The sequence below is a fragment of the Penicillium subrubescens genome, assembly GCF_028828155.1.
Source record: "Penicillium subrubescens strain IBT 31985 chromosome Unknown utg000003l_segment0_segment0, whole genome shotgun sequence".
Classification (NCBI taxonomy): domain Eukaryota; kingdom Fungi; phylum Ascomycota; class Eurotiomycetes; order Eurotiales; family Aspergillaceae; genus Penicillium; species Penicillium subrubescens.
In genome coordinates, this window is record NW_026643153.1 from 160648 (window position 1) to 177843 (window position 17196).

Consider the following 17196-nt stretch of genomic DNA (forward strand, 5'->3'; position numbering starts at 1 on the left):
TATCGTTCAATCCTCGGAAGGTTCTAAATAACGGTCTACTTGGAGCGATTGATTAGTGATAGAGCTCTAAGGGGTTACGATTTAGGAATAGTGTGCCGCTCTGAACACCCTTTTCTTTCTCTCGACTAGTTCACGCAAGAGCAGAAGATGATGATTTATTTCGACCGCCTCTCTATAAAAGCCGCTATTTCCAACCCAGTGAAAGGTCTTCCCTGCCGGATAAACAGGAATATCTACAAGGAAGGGTCTTTTCGAAATACTTCGGGGATCCTGGCCCGCAGAAATATTCAGTGGAACCAGGTCACGGAAAAACGTATCCTGTTCCAAGACCATTTTCGAGGTAAGGCGAGACAAAGCACCCACGCCTAGTTTCTGTGATCGTGCATTTCAATCTGGTTAGCACTATTACTAACAGGCTAGAACATCTGTTCTCGATTTTAGTCCGCCGTATCGACATCCTTCGGCCTTTCGGAGGATTACACCGAGATCAGCTATCATTAATATGGCCACTTTTGATCAAAAGGTCCCCGGGTGTATCAGTCACGTTGTTCCTAACCTACTCCTTTCACTAATCTATCGCACAGCGTTTCGGCCTAAGAAATACGTTCTTAATTGTGAGATTGCAATCGCTGCTTAGAGTACTCTAGTCAATCAGTTAGCTTATGCTTCTCTAACAGGAACCACTATTATATTATATTGCTCGCAAGCAAGTTCCTAGGCCCTCTCGTGGACTCCGTCAGATCTCAACCACTTCAACACCTGGGAAGCTAGAGAAACATAGCGATGAATCAACAGATCCCTAGACCGTATCCACGCGACAGATACGCTTGGTTTTATATACTATAGTCGTCCTTTCCGGTTTGCCGCCTGATATTGAGATCCGCTTAGAGAGACGGAATGACTTGGTACCAATAAGTTACCACCCCGATGATAATATCCTTTACGTTGACCTAATGTGGCAAAACCCTGTTATTCTTTATTGTATCTTTCCTTGCACTACGTCGAAATTGACGCGGGAGGATGTGCCCCGATCCGGTGGCCTATATGATTATCTTCTGGAAGAGCTCTGCCGGAAGGCACTTCATGTGGTGCACACTCAACACACTCTCCCGATATCCACTTAGAATTGGGTTATTCGGTGTATGAGAAACAGTCTCTGCTATATGCCCTGTTACGTGAAGATTGACAAATCTGGAAAAGCTTAACTGTCAGTTATCTGGACGACCAAAGGGTCCGAATTCGCGTTTGCTGCGCATCGTTCTAAACCCGAGTATTATATCGTGCTTTATGGAGACGGCTGCGATGCTATCGATTCATCGCTATTTCATGGACACTTAGGTAGGTACTCCGAGAGGTTTTCACCTGACTAATGGTTGACTCTATGGCTAATCGCTCTATCTTAGTTTGCTTTCCGGATCAGAAGGCACTCTGTGGCTGTCGATAACAATTAGTTTCCAATAGCCGGATATCTATCACGTTTGCTAATCTCGACTGTTCTCAAAAATATTACGCTATGGTCTCCGTCAATCAGGATATGGTATTTTGGGCGGTGTCTACACTCTCTGCCTATCCTGATGCAGGTGACAACTGCGATAAGGCGGAGGAATGCTACATGGCTTTCTTCGAGAAAGCTTCACAATCAAGTCGTATTCACTGTTAGTCCCTGTCGCCACTCTATATGAAAGTTTTACAAAAGCAGCAACGACAGGGGATAGCTGAAATGATTCGGACGTACTCTCGCGTACCGGAAAAGAACCGCCGATTGTAAGACAAGCACAGCCTGTTATTCGACTTTTGAAATTTGACTTTGATTTATCTTTACTAGTTATAGCAGGCTGTACCCTGATGAATTTATATTGTTAGAAACTGTGAAGATGAGGGATGGGATCTAGGAGGAGTAATGGCATATGCTAGCAATTGAATAATATTGAAGGTGTTATTAAACTAAGATAACCCCTGAGTGGAAGCGTGCTATTACACGCTTCCCAAATGTCCGCTTTACTATACAAAGCTAGCGTGTCTCAGGGAAGACTGAGATTCGACAGAAGTTCTTAGTCACATAATATATATCAAGGAAGCCTTAGTGGTATCGAAGACTGCTAAAACCTTAACAGAAACAAATGTACTTTGTCTCTAAGGACTTCCCGGCTATTTTATGTATGCTCCGATCCCGATGAATTAACGGGGTAAGACTCGGCAAACCCCGCTTCTATATATCTTCACAGAATCTAATACGCCAGGCGTTGTAGAAAACCTATTTCGAGAATAAGTCATGATCTAACGCCTCGTTTATGTTGATTAATACTATAAGAATTAATATAATATAGCGTCAAATACCTAGCATAAGGAGCATCCTTCAATCAAATTTCTAATATAAGACCTATTCGGTTATGAGTCTCTACCCGGAGAAAAGTTCTAACTGCGTTAAATCAAGACCTACACGTCAAATTTTGACGTAAAGTTTGAAAGATTCAACTCCAGAGTAGACAAGGACGTGGTTAACTGATCTGAGGAGCAGGCTGAGGGAGCCGTCAACTGATTTAAAGACAGGATCGCACCCCGGACTCTTGTATCATCGGATTGAGTATCACACTTAGTCTCACGATTAGTATAAATACGAGGTCGCTGCGAGACACGAGGTGGCACCTTAATCCTATACTCCGTATACACTAATTCGGAGTTGGATTCTTGGCGTGAGTAGAGGCGTGATCGTCCCACCAGATTGACGTCGCTCTCTTGCCGGGCGTATTCGGGCATTTAATAAGCCAGAGGGGGAGGCGATATAAATCCCAGCTTTCTCAGGCGATTCAAGACCGTGAATTCCAGCTTTAACTTGATACTATAAACCACGGTTTTGAGGCTGACTTCTATATAATAAAGCTTGTACTCCGCCACGAGTAGCAGTATATTCATCAGAACAACAAGAATATTGATCCACAGTAAATAACGAATGATTTTCCGGTCGCCTTAGTGATGTAGGTCTCGCTTAATTCTCCTTTGTTCTAGTGCTTAATAAATATAGACCCCGGAGAGAACGAATTCCTGCATACAGAATCCGGTCACCTAGATCCGATCATAGATAGCCGCCGGTCGAGCGAATACGCTTTGACCACTATTCAGACCGTAGAAGAGTACCGTCATCGGAATATGCAGTACGAAAAAATTTTTAACAATCATCTACAGCACCCAGCGGAGCTTCACGGGGTCAGTCGCGAGCACATTCAGGCGGGAATAGAGCACCACGGCTTGTCCAGTTACTATGGCATACCACCCCAAAATGAATGGAATTGATATGGCCAGGTTGGATGACTGAGATAGAAATCGTATCATAGCTGGGATCGTATGGACCAGTATGCCCCAGGATGCTACCTGCATACTCCAGAAATATAGCCCGCGGTAGTGTTTGAACGAGTCGAACACGGCAATTCCTGTCTCTAGGGCGTTGTAGGCACCAATAGAAAACATGGATATGATTTGAATGATGGAGATGTTCTCGATGAGGATGGCTCCTACGTTGGGCGGCAAGCTGGTAATGATTGTGTCTATGGCAGTGTAGGACCGGGATAAAAAGACGAGCGCTGTGAAGCTGTGAATTGAGACAAACGAGATTAAATGAAATATTATGTTAGGGCCTGATTATTATTATACTGGCTTGTGTGATATAATCAGACAAGAATGGAATTCATTTTGTAGAAAATCCTAGGGAGTTCACCTTCAAAAGTCATGATGTACCGTACTCCGTTCGCGTGATTTACTTTACAAACAAGATGAATGAGGATAAGTACGAATAATTTTACTCCGTATCCTATCGAATCTCCGCGAATCAGTACTTGTGAAAACTCCTTCGAGTCTAAGGGGTTTTCTGGTTTGGAGAAATAGGACTAGATGACCCTGATAAGGAATTGCCCGAGTAAAGCCACAAAAGTTATTTTACTGGAGATCCACGGGCGAGCAAACATTGGAATTATATTTGTCAATGATCGTGTTCGCACTTTTGTGGGCGGAAATGCCCCTGTTCCAACAACCTAGAAGTCAACAATGGAATGGACAAATAATGTATGTACGAATCCCTACAGCTGATCCATGGAACGCGCTGTTTTAAGTCACATTTCCCATGAATTAACGGCTTTGAATTTGGAATTGTACGTCTTAGTTGATGCCGGTGGGTCCTGAGAAGTCAAGCACGCACGGCTCTTGCTTATTCCGGCCTTAAGGCGGGTAACTCGTACCCTGGTTATGGCTGTCCCAGACTCTCCGAAACAAATTATTCTGTCTAAGGAAATCTCATAACTGAAAAAGATTACATGGCCTAGGGGTAAGTCAATTTGGTTCCTATTGACAGTTTTAGGCTTTGAGGTGCCGTTATCTAGAAGGAAACTTCTAGAACGAAGGCTATTGCATTTTGACCTACTCTGGTCCTTTACAGCCAGCAAGACCCAGGCAGCGCGCAACCTCTGCAAAATAACTTACGGTAAAATCTACTTCTTACTAGCCAAAATAGAGTGAGCTAGCTTTTTACCCCGGGCCAGGGGCTTTTAGTTTGTGGCTACGTAGGCGTTGCTATAGTTATGCTCTTTAACGTGAACTTAGCGCGTTAATTAAGGAAATTTTCTTTTACGGCATTTCAATGGTTTACGAACCGAATCTTAGTAATACGCTTTGTGATAAATCAAGTTGCTGTTGTGGAATTTCCTAAATTAAGAGAGGTTCCTCATTTCTATCGCTACGCTAGGTCCCTCGATCATCACATTGTGACCAGATGCATAGAGGAAACCTTATACCTTTGATTATCTTACCTCTATTCAAAGGTCAAAATCTAGCAGATACTCTAGATGGGCCTGTGGGTGTTAAGCTTTAAGTTGTTGTAGCATTGATCTGAAACAGTTCCTGTTGTAAATAAAGAACTTAGGTGAATTCAACGCCAGGCTCTACATTACGGATGGTTCAAACAGAGATACATTATAGTGGAATTATTTGCTGTGACTTTATTATTTTAGTGAGTCATTTTGCTAACATTGTAAGGTCATTTTGACCACAATAAAAGTGAGGTGTAGCGATTTTCCCTATCAGGTTCGGAATGGTAGTGTGCATTTTGCATGCTTTTCCCCTAAGTTGTATGTTTCTGCAGGCGGGTCACATTTCTCTTTAGCTAGCATCAATTTAGCTTCTGCACTAACGTCTTCTTAGCCATCGGTGAGTTGTCTCAATGGCACCAAGGCGCAACATTTTGATGTTAATTCAGCATTTGTAGGACCTGAATTCTGGCTAGGGGCGTCTCTTGTTTTATATTTTGTTCATGATCGCCTATATATAATCGATCAGTTCCCTATTAAGGGGAGCGACTATCGTCTTTATTTCTCTTACTCGCGAGCTTCCAATTGTCTATAGGCTGAAATTCCACGATGCGACCCCATATTAAGTCTACGCAGAGTGAGAATGGTAGCTCAAGATCAAACTCAGACTGCAAAATTAGCGAATTAGCAAGAGCTTATTCGCGACGATCGGTTGCCTCTGACACCGCTGAACACCGTGTACTGCGATCAGTCAAGCGCTCAGCTACGGATTAGGTAGGTTTCTTCGGTTTCTTGAATCCTTCAATTAAAAACAGCCTTTTGCTCGCCCTTTTCACAATATTTGATCCTATGTTAACTTTGACTACAAGTTGTTATCCCCACACAAAAGACCTCGAGAAGACGACAGCCAAGACAGTCGATCAATTCACAGACAATGCTTGAAGCAGGCGAGCAATTTTCAGAAGGAGCTTTGCAAGGCCTGGGAGGACCAGGACCGAGAGCGAACTGAAAGTACCCAGAAAATTCAGCAGCTTTAAATAGAAAAGGCAGAAGAGATGGCCAAATTGAAAAAGGTACTGGCGGAGAACGAGAAGGTCTCGGGCGAAGCAAAAAAATTACAAATGGAGATCAATCAGTTGCAACAGCAGCTTGAGTCTTTCAATTCCACTATGCAGGGCTAAGTGGTATGGAATGATATCCAGCCGGTGTTGTATTAGGCACACGGTGACCTGGTATCCGCTGCCACGCAGTTCTGGAGGAGTGTGGAAGCGATTCAAAACCAATAGCTGGCTACCTATTTGCTAGGCTCCGGAGTGGTGCATGGAGCGTGGCCTAGTTAAGGAGCACCAGAGCCTCTGATTTCTACTTCACTACCGGAAATTTCTGGACTGGGCGAATATTCCATTCTGCCCCACTAAGAGCCAACAACTACAAACTAAAACACCACCCCTGCTTTAGGGTGAATGGCTAAAATTGTGATGCGATCGTATGTTGCCGTTGAGACAGTTTCCAACGGTTGAATGTGATTTATCTAGTAGAAAGCCGACATGTTCTGATATCAGAAATCTACGTAGACCACAGTCCTTCTAGAACTATGCTTTGTAGAGCCAATGCATGACGCGTAACATTCTGGTTGTGGGGACCGCCCCACGTTTGAAAAAGCCTGCCCTTCGGGCCGCACGGGGGAAATTGGTATAGTAACGTTAAAGGGTCCGCTAGGCCCGTACTTTTTTCACCTTTGGTTAGATCTCTTCCGCATTGACAAATTCTTCCCCAGAGGATGTTCCGCGCCTCCGCCGATCAAGGTTCGCGGTCTGGCCCTCGTATTAAACGACTCCAAAAACTCCATTGAGCCTGACCCACCGAGTTGCTAAGGTTCACAGATTCTCCTTAGAGCGTTCGATGCACAATGTGGGTCGGCACTGACAGAAATCATAGGCAAAGTCTAGCCTTCCCTGCCCGGCAAAGTGCCCGAAATACTTTCAAACTTTCGACAGTAATCATGATCGACCGGGATCTACGATCCTATAAAAGTTTTATGGTACGGTATACAGTTTCCTCACTCCCGTTCCATTTCCCGCGGTTCTCTGGATACCCCATCCTTTACCCTTTTTACAAGGGTTCGCATTCTAGATGCAGTGCATGAGTTCGCAATATTGTTTTAGATTAGCTATCGGCGAATGCCATACTCAGAACGTTAATTCACTTAAATTGTTGATTTTTACTAGTCTTTTGCAGTCAAATTCGAAAACAGTTTACCCCCCCCCGAGACAGACGCTTTCTCTCCCAAAGACCTACATGGGCGTCTAGTTCGGGTTCTAGACTCACCTGCCGCTAATGATACTGCGTTATCCCTCACGGAAGGGGCTTGGTCTAGCCAATATTAGACTAGCGCAATCCGAGTGGGGCGCTGAGAAAGAAAGGAAAGTCAATGTGTCTGGGGGGAAACTGTTTTCGAATTTGTCTGGAAGCAAAATGTACGTATTGAAGAGGGGGATGCGCTAATGGCAGTCCGATTGGAACAGACAGGCCGAGGCACGAGATAGGATAGTAACTGCCAGGAAGGATAGGAAGCACCAACCACCCACCGGAGGGCAGCAGATAAACCAGTCGACTACCCTCTAGTAGATCAATGAGCAGTAGCAAGCTCTATGAAGGATTATGGAACCGTGGTTGAAGCAAGGAGCGATTGAATTTCTGGTAAAGACTGTATGATGTGTGTTCGATAATCTTCTTCTTCTCTTCTGTCTTCTGCTCTGTGTGTCTTCATGAAGCTTCTCCTACGTCTGCAAAAAAACGGGCAAGAACAAAACGGAATAAACGATGCAAAACCGACAAACTGTAAGCACCATAGGAGATTCGGGAGCGGTGCGTACGACGGAAGCAAGTACGCTACAAAACCACCGTCAGCAGTTTCCCCACTACAGTATGATAGTCCGTATAATCACAAAATAGCGAGGTCACCATTATTGAGGTCAATCCCTGGAGCAGCAAAAGGCTGATGACTGAAACAGGTCTCGTTCATCGCCTCGAAACCCGTCTTCGCTCGGTCTGGCGATTTTCCGAAGAAGCCTGCCTCTCGTCTGGGTTAGCCTTGCTGATTTTCTCCTCTATGATAGCTAATCGACTGAGGATGTTCGCCAAATCACTGCGGACCACTTCATTCAGGCTTTCTTGGTTATTCATGGAGGATTCCACATTCCTATGTTAAATTTAGCGCACAAGTTCCCTCAGGTAATGCACCCCAGATCGGCTTACTTCATTCGGACATCTAGCCTTTGCCAAATGCAATCTTAGCGCAAGTAATTCAAAGGTCACAGCTGTGATACTCACTCTGCAACACATTCCAAGGCAATCAGGTCGCGATCCTTAGGAAGATCTCTCCTACCTTCAATCTTTTCCACATCTCGAGCAGTCGAAAACAACGCAGGATCAATCTGGGCTTCGTGGTTACGTCTAACACTGTCGCTTTGTACGCTAGATCTATCGTTCTCCGAGTGAATTGATAGCTGGTCCTCGGTAGTGTCACCAGCGGATGACTTTGACATACTATGAGTATCCTCTGTGTCAAAAGAGGACAGGCTTAGGGCACGTTGTAGTTGTCTCCGAAAATCGGGCCGTCGAGCGGTATACGTAGACTTTCGAACTGCTCCTATGTTGGTGTCTAGGACCGGGGAAGAGGTCGCGTGGCTCTTGTTTCACGTTGTTCAGATGAGGGCTATTATATAGATTCTTAAATCGAGCTACGGTATTTCCTTTTTGCTTTTAATTCACAACTCTTGCCTATTGAGTTGTAGCCAAAAATCCTATGGTTTTCCAAACTTTCCATTTCCGGCACTATATGTTGTGATCAGTTTGAGACCGTCTGAAGTTTTCTCAGGTCAACGTTGATGGTCCCACAATCTCAACGTGCACTTTGTCCTATTAGATAGTAACCAGATTGTGTCCATCAGGCACAGAGCCATGTATGCATGAAGTTGAATGGCACCAACTTGAAACTCTTCGTTTCACCGTTAAGATGTTCAATTATCAACATGACAAATTATTTATTCTCAGTCCCATAGTTCGACCTCAAAGTATATTTAACGTTGCATTCTCCACCTCCGTGGCGTGTGAAGTATGTCCCCCAGTCCCTTTTAGCAACGATGAGAATTACTTGTGTTATCAACGTTGAAACGGGTTTTGTCAATCAATTTAGTTGGCCTAAATCAAACAGCCGGAATAGGTTACCTAATTGTGCGGCGCTCCGTTGCTCAGCGGGCATTAGTTTATGCGAAACGAGTGGATTAAAGCTCAACAAAGCCTACCTACCTGCCTCTATTTGTTGTCATAACCAGCCAGCCTCCAACCATCGCGATCAAGATTATCGCCATATACTCGCGCAGTGCAACACCATGGTCTAAACGGGAGGAAGATAACCTTCTTCCCTGGTTAAAGGAGAACAGCGAACTGCTATGGATCGCTCGCCCTGATGCCTATTTGGAACAAGTTGGGGTGAAACGGTCGGTTGAATCCTTACGAGGGAAGAAATATTATATCCTACGAAAACGTCGCCTTGGTCGCGTTAGACCGTCGCGGCGGGCGATAACCTTAAAGAGCCGGGGAAAATCCCGACGTCTGAGAGCCACCACACGACGCAATCTTTCGAGCAGTGATTCTAGCAGCTGCGGAAATGTTAGACGATGGCTCTATGACATTCCTGAGGGTGCGCTAGATGGCGTTAAGAGTCAAGAACTGCCGTCGGCCGAAGCATCGTTATATGGTATGAGAAGACCTTCACTTTTTCTTTGGTTCAAAGCTTATTATTTTGCAGCTTATGAATTATATTCACAGAGTCGCGATGGACGAGAGAATCGATCATTTTCCAAGCTCTGGAACTATGTGCACTGGGTCTGTGAGCAAAGACGGCTTATTTAATACGATCAACAGCGTTAGTGATTGAATCTTCAGGCACGCTTTGGGTGATAGAAAAATCCAAGGCATTTCAAAGTCTTTAAATATTATTCAGCAGGGGATTTCATTATAAAGCCTACGTGGTAATGTATCTAGTCTTGCTCAACCAGAATACAGCCCAACGAGATAACATGCTCTTGGAGATAACACGAGGTACTCCCGTCTCATGCCGATAGTGAGGCGGTCTTTTGCAATAGCCCAAGGTCCAACCATCCAAGCATGGCATAATGCCACCAGCATTTGCTATGAAGTACTTGGGGCTCCGGCATCCTTTTAGGTCGCACCAATTAGGTCAATTCACGTAATTTTACTATGCTCAATATGTTTTAATGACGAGTGCCTGAAGTTACTCTATATTAATTTGAACTATACAGAGTACACTACTTTACTTTTCCAATTGCTTACAGCCATTATCATCCCATTTGCCGCTCTGATCCATCGGACTACGTGAACAGAATAATAAAGTAGCCAGCAGGAATGACTTTTTTCCTGTTTGTCAAGTGTCAAGTGAATTGGGCCAACAGCCTCCGTTTACAGTAGTAGGTGAGAAACCCGACTACTGCAGTCTAATTTATTTCACACGCAATTATGAATAGGGGGAAAGATTGGTCATGTGTTGATACTGGTACTGATGGCGTGGAAGTGTTGATGGTGTTGACGTGTTGATGGTGTTGACGTGTTGATGGTGTTGACGTGTTGATGGTGTTGACGTGTTGATGGTGTTGACGTGTTGATGGTGTTGACGTGTTGATGGTGTTGACGTGTTGATGGTGTTGATGGTGTTGACGTGTTGATGGTGTTGATGGTGTTGATGGTGTTGATGGTGTTGATGGTGTTGATGGTGTTGATGGTGTTGATGGTGTTGATGGTGTTGATGGTGTTGATGGTGTTGATGGTGTTGATGGTGTTGATGGTGTTGATGGTGTTGATGGTGTTGATGGTGTTGATGGTGTTGATGGTGTTGATGGTGTTGATGGTGTTGATGGTGTTGATGGTGTTGATGGTGTTGATGGTGTTGATGGTGTTGATGGTGTTGATGGTGTTGATGGTGTTGATGGTGTTGATGGTGTTGATGGTCTTGATGGTGTTGATGGTGTTGATGGTGTTGATGGTGTTGATGTGTTGATGGTGTTGATGTGTTGATGGTGTTGATGTGTTGATGTTGAGCGGTTCCACATGCTTTAGCCAACGTGGCCATCCCGGCGTTGGGATTTCCGACTATACCACATATTTTGATTGCCCTCAATTCCAACATTTTACCAGTGCTAACTACACAACAAAGAAGCTTGGGTGAATTAAATTCCACAATACCTGCCAATACAGTACCAATTTAGAGCAAGCTATTCATGCTGGTAACCAGCTGTAACTTATTCGGTAGGAAATCCTCAAGAGTAATAAATATTCAGGTCGCCTTTCCATACCTAAGCTAAATCTGTGAAAGGTCGGAGATTATTTATAAAACATATTTGCCACGGAGCAACCCTCAATGTGGTAACAGTGAGGGAATAGACTAGTTAGATGTTCCCAGGGGTAGGCGAGGCTTCCCGGAGTCTGCGTGACGAATCCTGGCCGCCGTTGCGCTCCTACAGCCTAACAGGATTGTTCCTCGCGACAATTCACCATGCTCCTGGAAGTATCATTGGGTTCCTGGGGCCAATGTCAGGTTAGGAACGGCTGAAAAAAGCTGGAGAATCTTTTTTGGTGTTCATGGCCCAGCATCTATGTTAGCCCTACCTATTCCTAGCAAATAGTCTGTGTTGTGCTTCAGGCTGAGTGAGAAGAATGGAAGTCAGTCCATCAACTTTGTATATAGACAGGACGCAGGTTAAACTAAGCGGAGCCAGAAACGCTCTACTTGGATGCAATGCTATAAACCGCTGAGCAATTTTTCCTCTCCTAGACTGAAATCGCTTGTGCGAACGCATGTCTGCAGGCTCGGTCAAGTCACTAGCAATTGCGGTGTCACAGAGTATACTATCTAAATAGCTTGCAAGTATGTTGACTCTTTGTTGACTGGACACTAGGAAAGTATTGGCTCAACGCTGTCACTAATGCCTACGGCAGCGCCTGTAACAGGCGAGACCCACCGTCAACGTCGAGCATCAATTTCATAGCAGACAAGTCGACAGCGTTCGCTGGTTAATCCTGACATCCAAGTCTCAAGTTAGTAAGCCAAGCGCTTCTTATCCTTAAACTGTCTCTTTTTGATGGAGAGAGCACTGTTGCTCAACATTTCTAGTAGATATATGATTTCAATACGGAAGGAAGGCACAACATAAATAGTGTTATCCTACCCCGGTTGGCATTCTTCCCAATCCCAATTCACACCCGATCCGTAAGCTTGATTTTCAAGAATGACACACCTTTACAGCGCCGACGCTTGCGAGGATGATAGCATCATAGTCCTGGCAAACGAGCTGCTGGAACGTGAGCTACTCGAAAGTCAGAAAACCCCCCTCGTTATATGCCTATCCTCCCGGTACGTGGTTTTTCGGAATTTTTCCCCGCTATATGAAAGATTGGACACAAGCAAATGCTTTTCGAGAATTGTATCAAAATTGGTATGTATGGGCCTCCTTCACTGGATAAGCGCTGATTTACGCAGGAAAGATGCCCTTATGGAAAGATTCAAGCTTGACCGTCAGAGCTTCCAGCCAGTCTTGGAAGACTACAGTGGTGGTCTTTCAATTATTGTTCCCGACCGTAACCTTGCCGATCGGCTAGCGGAAAGTGACAATCGACGCGCCCTGGGTTTTATCCGGTACGAAAAAAGGACTGGTCGAATCACTATCGCAAATGCTTGCATGCGACCCCCTATTAATGCCCTTAGTATGGGATTCTCAACTAAAGACGCCCACGACCGTCTTGTGGTCTTGTGGTGTGTCACGGCGAGGGTCTTAAGCCGGCGGCGTTGGTTCTCTCTCGAGATGGCTTTCAGGTGAGTATCGCCGCGAGTGGTTGCAATTAGAGATTTGACATATATACAGACTGCACTTCTATTTCTTGTACTGTGGCGCCATCTCAGAAAACCAAGTCGATCCAGTAGGCCGATCCTGCTCTAGACATGGCAAACCTTCGGTCCTATATGGAGAGGGATGTGGCAGCGGTGATCAGCGCGACGCGGGCCAAGTCAGGCCGACTAGTCGCGCCAGACACGTTTTGAATTGGCCCCGCTTGACGACAAGGATATCCGCGGACTCACCTACCCTTCCGATATCACTTCCACACCACACGGCGACTTGATTCTTGATCCCTAGCTTCGAGGTCAGCTATATCACAATAGGATCACCTTGACTAATTCCACCGTGGGTGGCGCATTCCTCTTCGCGTACAAGTTCGCCTATTCGACCACCTGCCGCGACTGTGGCAGACTGGTATCCTAGCGGGATGCGGCTCGCTAAGTACAACAGATATGGGAGGAAGCTCTACGCAAGCAGGAAGACACCTATCTTGCCTCTACTTGTCGATCTCCTGCGGAGGCACGCCCGTTCCGCCGACGCCGAGATGATAGGCCCTCTTTGAGAGCTACCGGCGGCGCTTCGGATCTGGCAATACTTGCTGCGCGAGTTAGCAGATAAGGAATTCTTTTACAGCACGTATGCCTGACGGACTCAGAAGGCTACCCTCTTTTCCCGACTTTCAAGATTATGATACACTGGCGTTTGTCTTATCGATAGTATAGTCAGCGGTCTACAGGGGCCTAAGTTTATCTATAAAAGTGACTACGAGGACAGTTGAAGGAATAGACCGCAGGATGGAGGCACAATGAGCCCTTGCAGCCTGCCTCTATAACTCTGTCCGGTATAGTAAGAGATTTGGTCCTGCCTCTGAGTGCTCACTCTTCTTGGCATTCAGGTAAGGCGCCTAGGGAAACTACGACAGACCTCTTAGTAGATTATCGCTCAAGAGCTAATATGCAGCGTGGAAATGTGCCCGATTAGGTCAGTCAAGGCCCTTGTGTCGATGACGTATCGCTGTGCATTAGCTGCAACGCCGGTTGACCGCGCCCAGAGCTGCTTGTCTGGGTGAGATATATGGCTGTGCGACATGATGTTCAAGAAGGCTGAAACTGGGGTCGTTGAAATGGCAGGTGGACGGAAGCACGTGGCGTCACGTCGCGTTATCAACGATCAGGACAGTGATATTCTCTAGATCAAAGCCAGTGAAGTATGCTGAGCTCGATAGAAGTGGTCAAAACGAACGAGCTATGGATGATATGGAATTGGGAACTATAGAATTATACGCAGCTATGGAGATGGACACGAAGATGTCGCAGGAACTCGGTGGAGACGACGCAACCTCCGAAATAACAGCGAAGTTTGCACCTCTACGCTATACTTCCTAGGCGCCAACGACTACTTATCTGCCTGGATAATAAGCATCCGAAGGCAAGCACAGACTTCTTTTGTTCTGCTATTTGCGGTCGGGAAGGGGTTAGGCTTTCTCACGTTTTGCCAAAGTCGAAACCGATGACAGGGACCCGCAAATTTTGCTTTATGATGTTGCAGCATACCGCTGCCTGCTGGGGTGTCGGGTTGAAGGAGGTTCTCGCGGAGAGCGAATGCGATGAGGTATATTTAGACGGCCTATCGAACGAAGTTCGGAGGGGACGAAGCCGATGAATACGATTGTTTTGCAGAATATCCTCCGATATATCTAACGTGATATGGCTATAAGTATCAGAAGTTTCTCGAGTCCGCCCCGTGTTCGCTTCCCTCCGGATACCTAGCTTTTGCACTATTATGGCTTCCTCTTCATAGCTTCCTATAGCTACCCTGAACTATTTTTTGGGTGAAATCGATATCACTGAATACAGAATTCTCCGCGATTTTCTGCTCGGCAATAAAATAGGTGTGCATATTTTGAAGCTCAGAATCACCTTGTCTTCGGCAGGATCGAGGTTGTACTTATGTGTCACGTGATGGAGAGCAGCGGGATGTTCCCTAATGAGGAAATAAGGTGCACCAATGTGGCTCAGAAATCAACAACCACCTGGAGAGATGTATCTTTCCCTCTTTGGACGGCTCTAGCAAGACTAGTATCGGCTCGATACTGCTAGAGATGACGCGTTTTGGAAAGAGATGGCAAGGTAGTGGCACCTTTTATGGCACCTCCCGGACTTCTGAGCTCGGAGAATGACTGATGTAACTAAGCAGTGATGCGGCTCATTTGTTTCGAAACTCGAAGCCCTATAGCGCCTAGAGATGCCAGAGATGTAATGATTAGGTATGTGCTTGGGTATAGACTGTGTCGCATTTTGATAACTGATGCAGATAGACCACGAACACAATCAATCCGGGACAGCCTCGGCAAGCGCTAGGCACGCCTGCCGGACAGGCTGTGTGGTATATGCTGCGTGCCCACTGCCCCACCCGGACCGTCGAAGAGCAGCTGTAAGAGCTGTTTAAGGATGCAAAGCCCTGCACCCTCCCGCCTATAATATTCGCGAGAGCAGTCGACCGAGCGTTGCGAGCCTGCTTTGCTCTGCTGAAATTCACCGACCATATTCAGGTTGCCTACGTCGAAGGCTCGACCGGAAAGTCGACGTATACTTTGATAAGGGAAAGGATATGCTTAATATACATTGCCGATGGTTGGACTTTGCTTGTACGCACCACCGGTCGTTCTACTGGCCCTGGTCTCCGAACAACCTCGCCGACCCGAACGCCCCGTTCTTCTGCTGTCATGTGGTGGAAGCATTTCGCACACTCGGCTCCAGCGGCCCGGACTACCATGCTGTGCTTCATGATGGCAATTGTGCGAACACTGAGACGGCGCTTCTCTATGAGAAAGCAGGTAAGTGGTCATTAATCATCTATGGAACAACGCTGACCCCTTTGGTACAGCCCTCCCCAACGACGTGGTGCCCTGTGGCTGCCGCCAGCAGTTCGCTCGTCGGACACACCGAATGTGCCTCTTTACCGGTCTGTCGCACACATCGACATATTGTACCATGATTGCAGATCGACTTTTTTATGGAGTGCCGTCTGATTGACTATCGCCATGGTCGTATGCGAGTGTGGAAAATCTTTCTAGTAGACTATTCGGAAAGTGGTTCGCTCTGCATTCTGTAGTATATGATGATCTGACAGGAACATACAGCGCGGGCGACCCCTACGTTACCGGAAGACAAGCGGTATGATCATTGCTATGGAACCTAGCACGTTCTATGCTAACACTCTATGTATATGCAGGCGCCCGAGATTGCTTCGATTTGGTGTAGTTACCTTATCTTGGATGCGATCAAATGTGGAATACCTACCCCCGCGAGACTCCTCATCCACGGTGAACACGGTGAGGGTAATTTTTGGGGTATGTTACGGGTCTTAATTCTCGAGGATATGAGTAAATACTTATCTAAGAAGTGCTAGGGGCATGTGATATCCCGTATCTTTGCATCCAATGTACAGTCTCGCCTCCTACATTCTGTTTAAACCGCAGTCGCCTATGTCGGGGTAATACCCTTGCGTTTACGTTCGGTTCAGACGCAGTAACCGGCGAGACGAACTATTGTTATCGGCTAGACGACCTAGCTGAAGGTCACTGTATCTTGTGCTAGGGAGTGCTCGTCTGCGGCACGGTGACACTGAATGCACCGGTAGACGACCTGAACTCATCTACCGCTTGCTATTAGTGGTATCCGTACGCTCCACCACTGGAGCTGCGTGCGTGTCTTCACGTGCTGGGTCAGGATTTGCCCTCGCTCTCTGTGAGCGGAGTAGGGCATCTAGAGCTTCGTCCCTTCGGCTATATTGTGTGAGCACTTAAATCCACTGGGAGACTAATTAGAACTAACCAGACACAGCAGGATACGTAAGATCCCCTATCGCGCTCCTCCAGCTATTCTTTCACACAGCTCAGTTGTACTTATCCCCAGCACTGGTTATATTACAGGACCGCACTCTCGTCCACCTGCTCTTCATCGCCTTCTAAACAAAACCGACCGTAGATGGCAGGCCTCGTCGCTGAGACCGAGGCTATGTAGTTCCTTGCCCGATATTATATCCCAATAGGGCAGCTGGTTAAGCCGGTGAGATGCAGTATGGAGCGCTGTTCCTTGTTCACCATGGCGCGGAGGTGTGACGCTGATTACTAATTTTCAAGGGCACCTAAATGTTGATAGCCAGCTATGGTCTGCTTCAATGTAAGGTGCTTCAGCAGCAACCTGGGAGGCATATTGCCGGTCACGGAAGACGGCTCCATATCACGGCCGACCCAGCCGGTTGGCCCGTCGCCGCCGGTGTCATCGGGCACAAAGAAAGTTCCTCGCGATATCATGAAAGTTGGACTGTAATATCAAGGATTGAAAGGCTGTTTATGTTAACAGACCTGTCCTATGGATCTTCAATATCTTCAATTTGCTGGCTATGGCCATTGCTCCTCCGATCCTGTCTCTTGTCTTAACAAAGCTTAAAGGGTCCTAGACTGGTCGTGGACAGACAAGATAAAC

At 46.3% G+C, this 17196-nt stretch overlaps 2 protein-coding genes across 2 annotated transcripts; both read right to left on the reverse strand.

Annotated features, from left to right (window-relative positions):
- Nucleotides 1-7814: 7814 nt before the first annotated feature.
- On the reverse strand, nucleotides 7815-8341 carry N7473_004255 (uncharacterized protein; the record flags this gene model as incomplete). Its single annotated transcript, XM_057150195.1, has 3 exons — nucleotides 7815-7995; nucleotides 8052-8069; nucleotides 8127-8341. The coding sequence occupies 3 exons, from the start codon at nucleotides 8339-8341 to the stop codon at nucleotides 7815-7817; spliced, it is 414 nt and encodes a 137-aa protein (XP_057010305.1).
- A 2014-nt stretch (nucleotides 8342-10355) lies between these two features.
- N7473_004256 (uncharacterized protein) lies at nucleotides 10356-11369 on the reverse strand (the record flags this gene model as incomplete). The annotated part of the gene is made up of 3 exons (XM_057150196.1): nucleotides 10356-10964; nucleotides 11058-11086; nucleotides 11342-11369. The coding sequence occupies 3 exons, from the start codon at nucleotides 11367-11369 to the stop codon at nucleotides 10356-10358; spliced, it is 666 nt and encodes a 221-aa protein (XP_057010306.1).
- Nucleotides 11370-17196: the final 5827 nt, after the last annotated feature.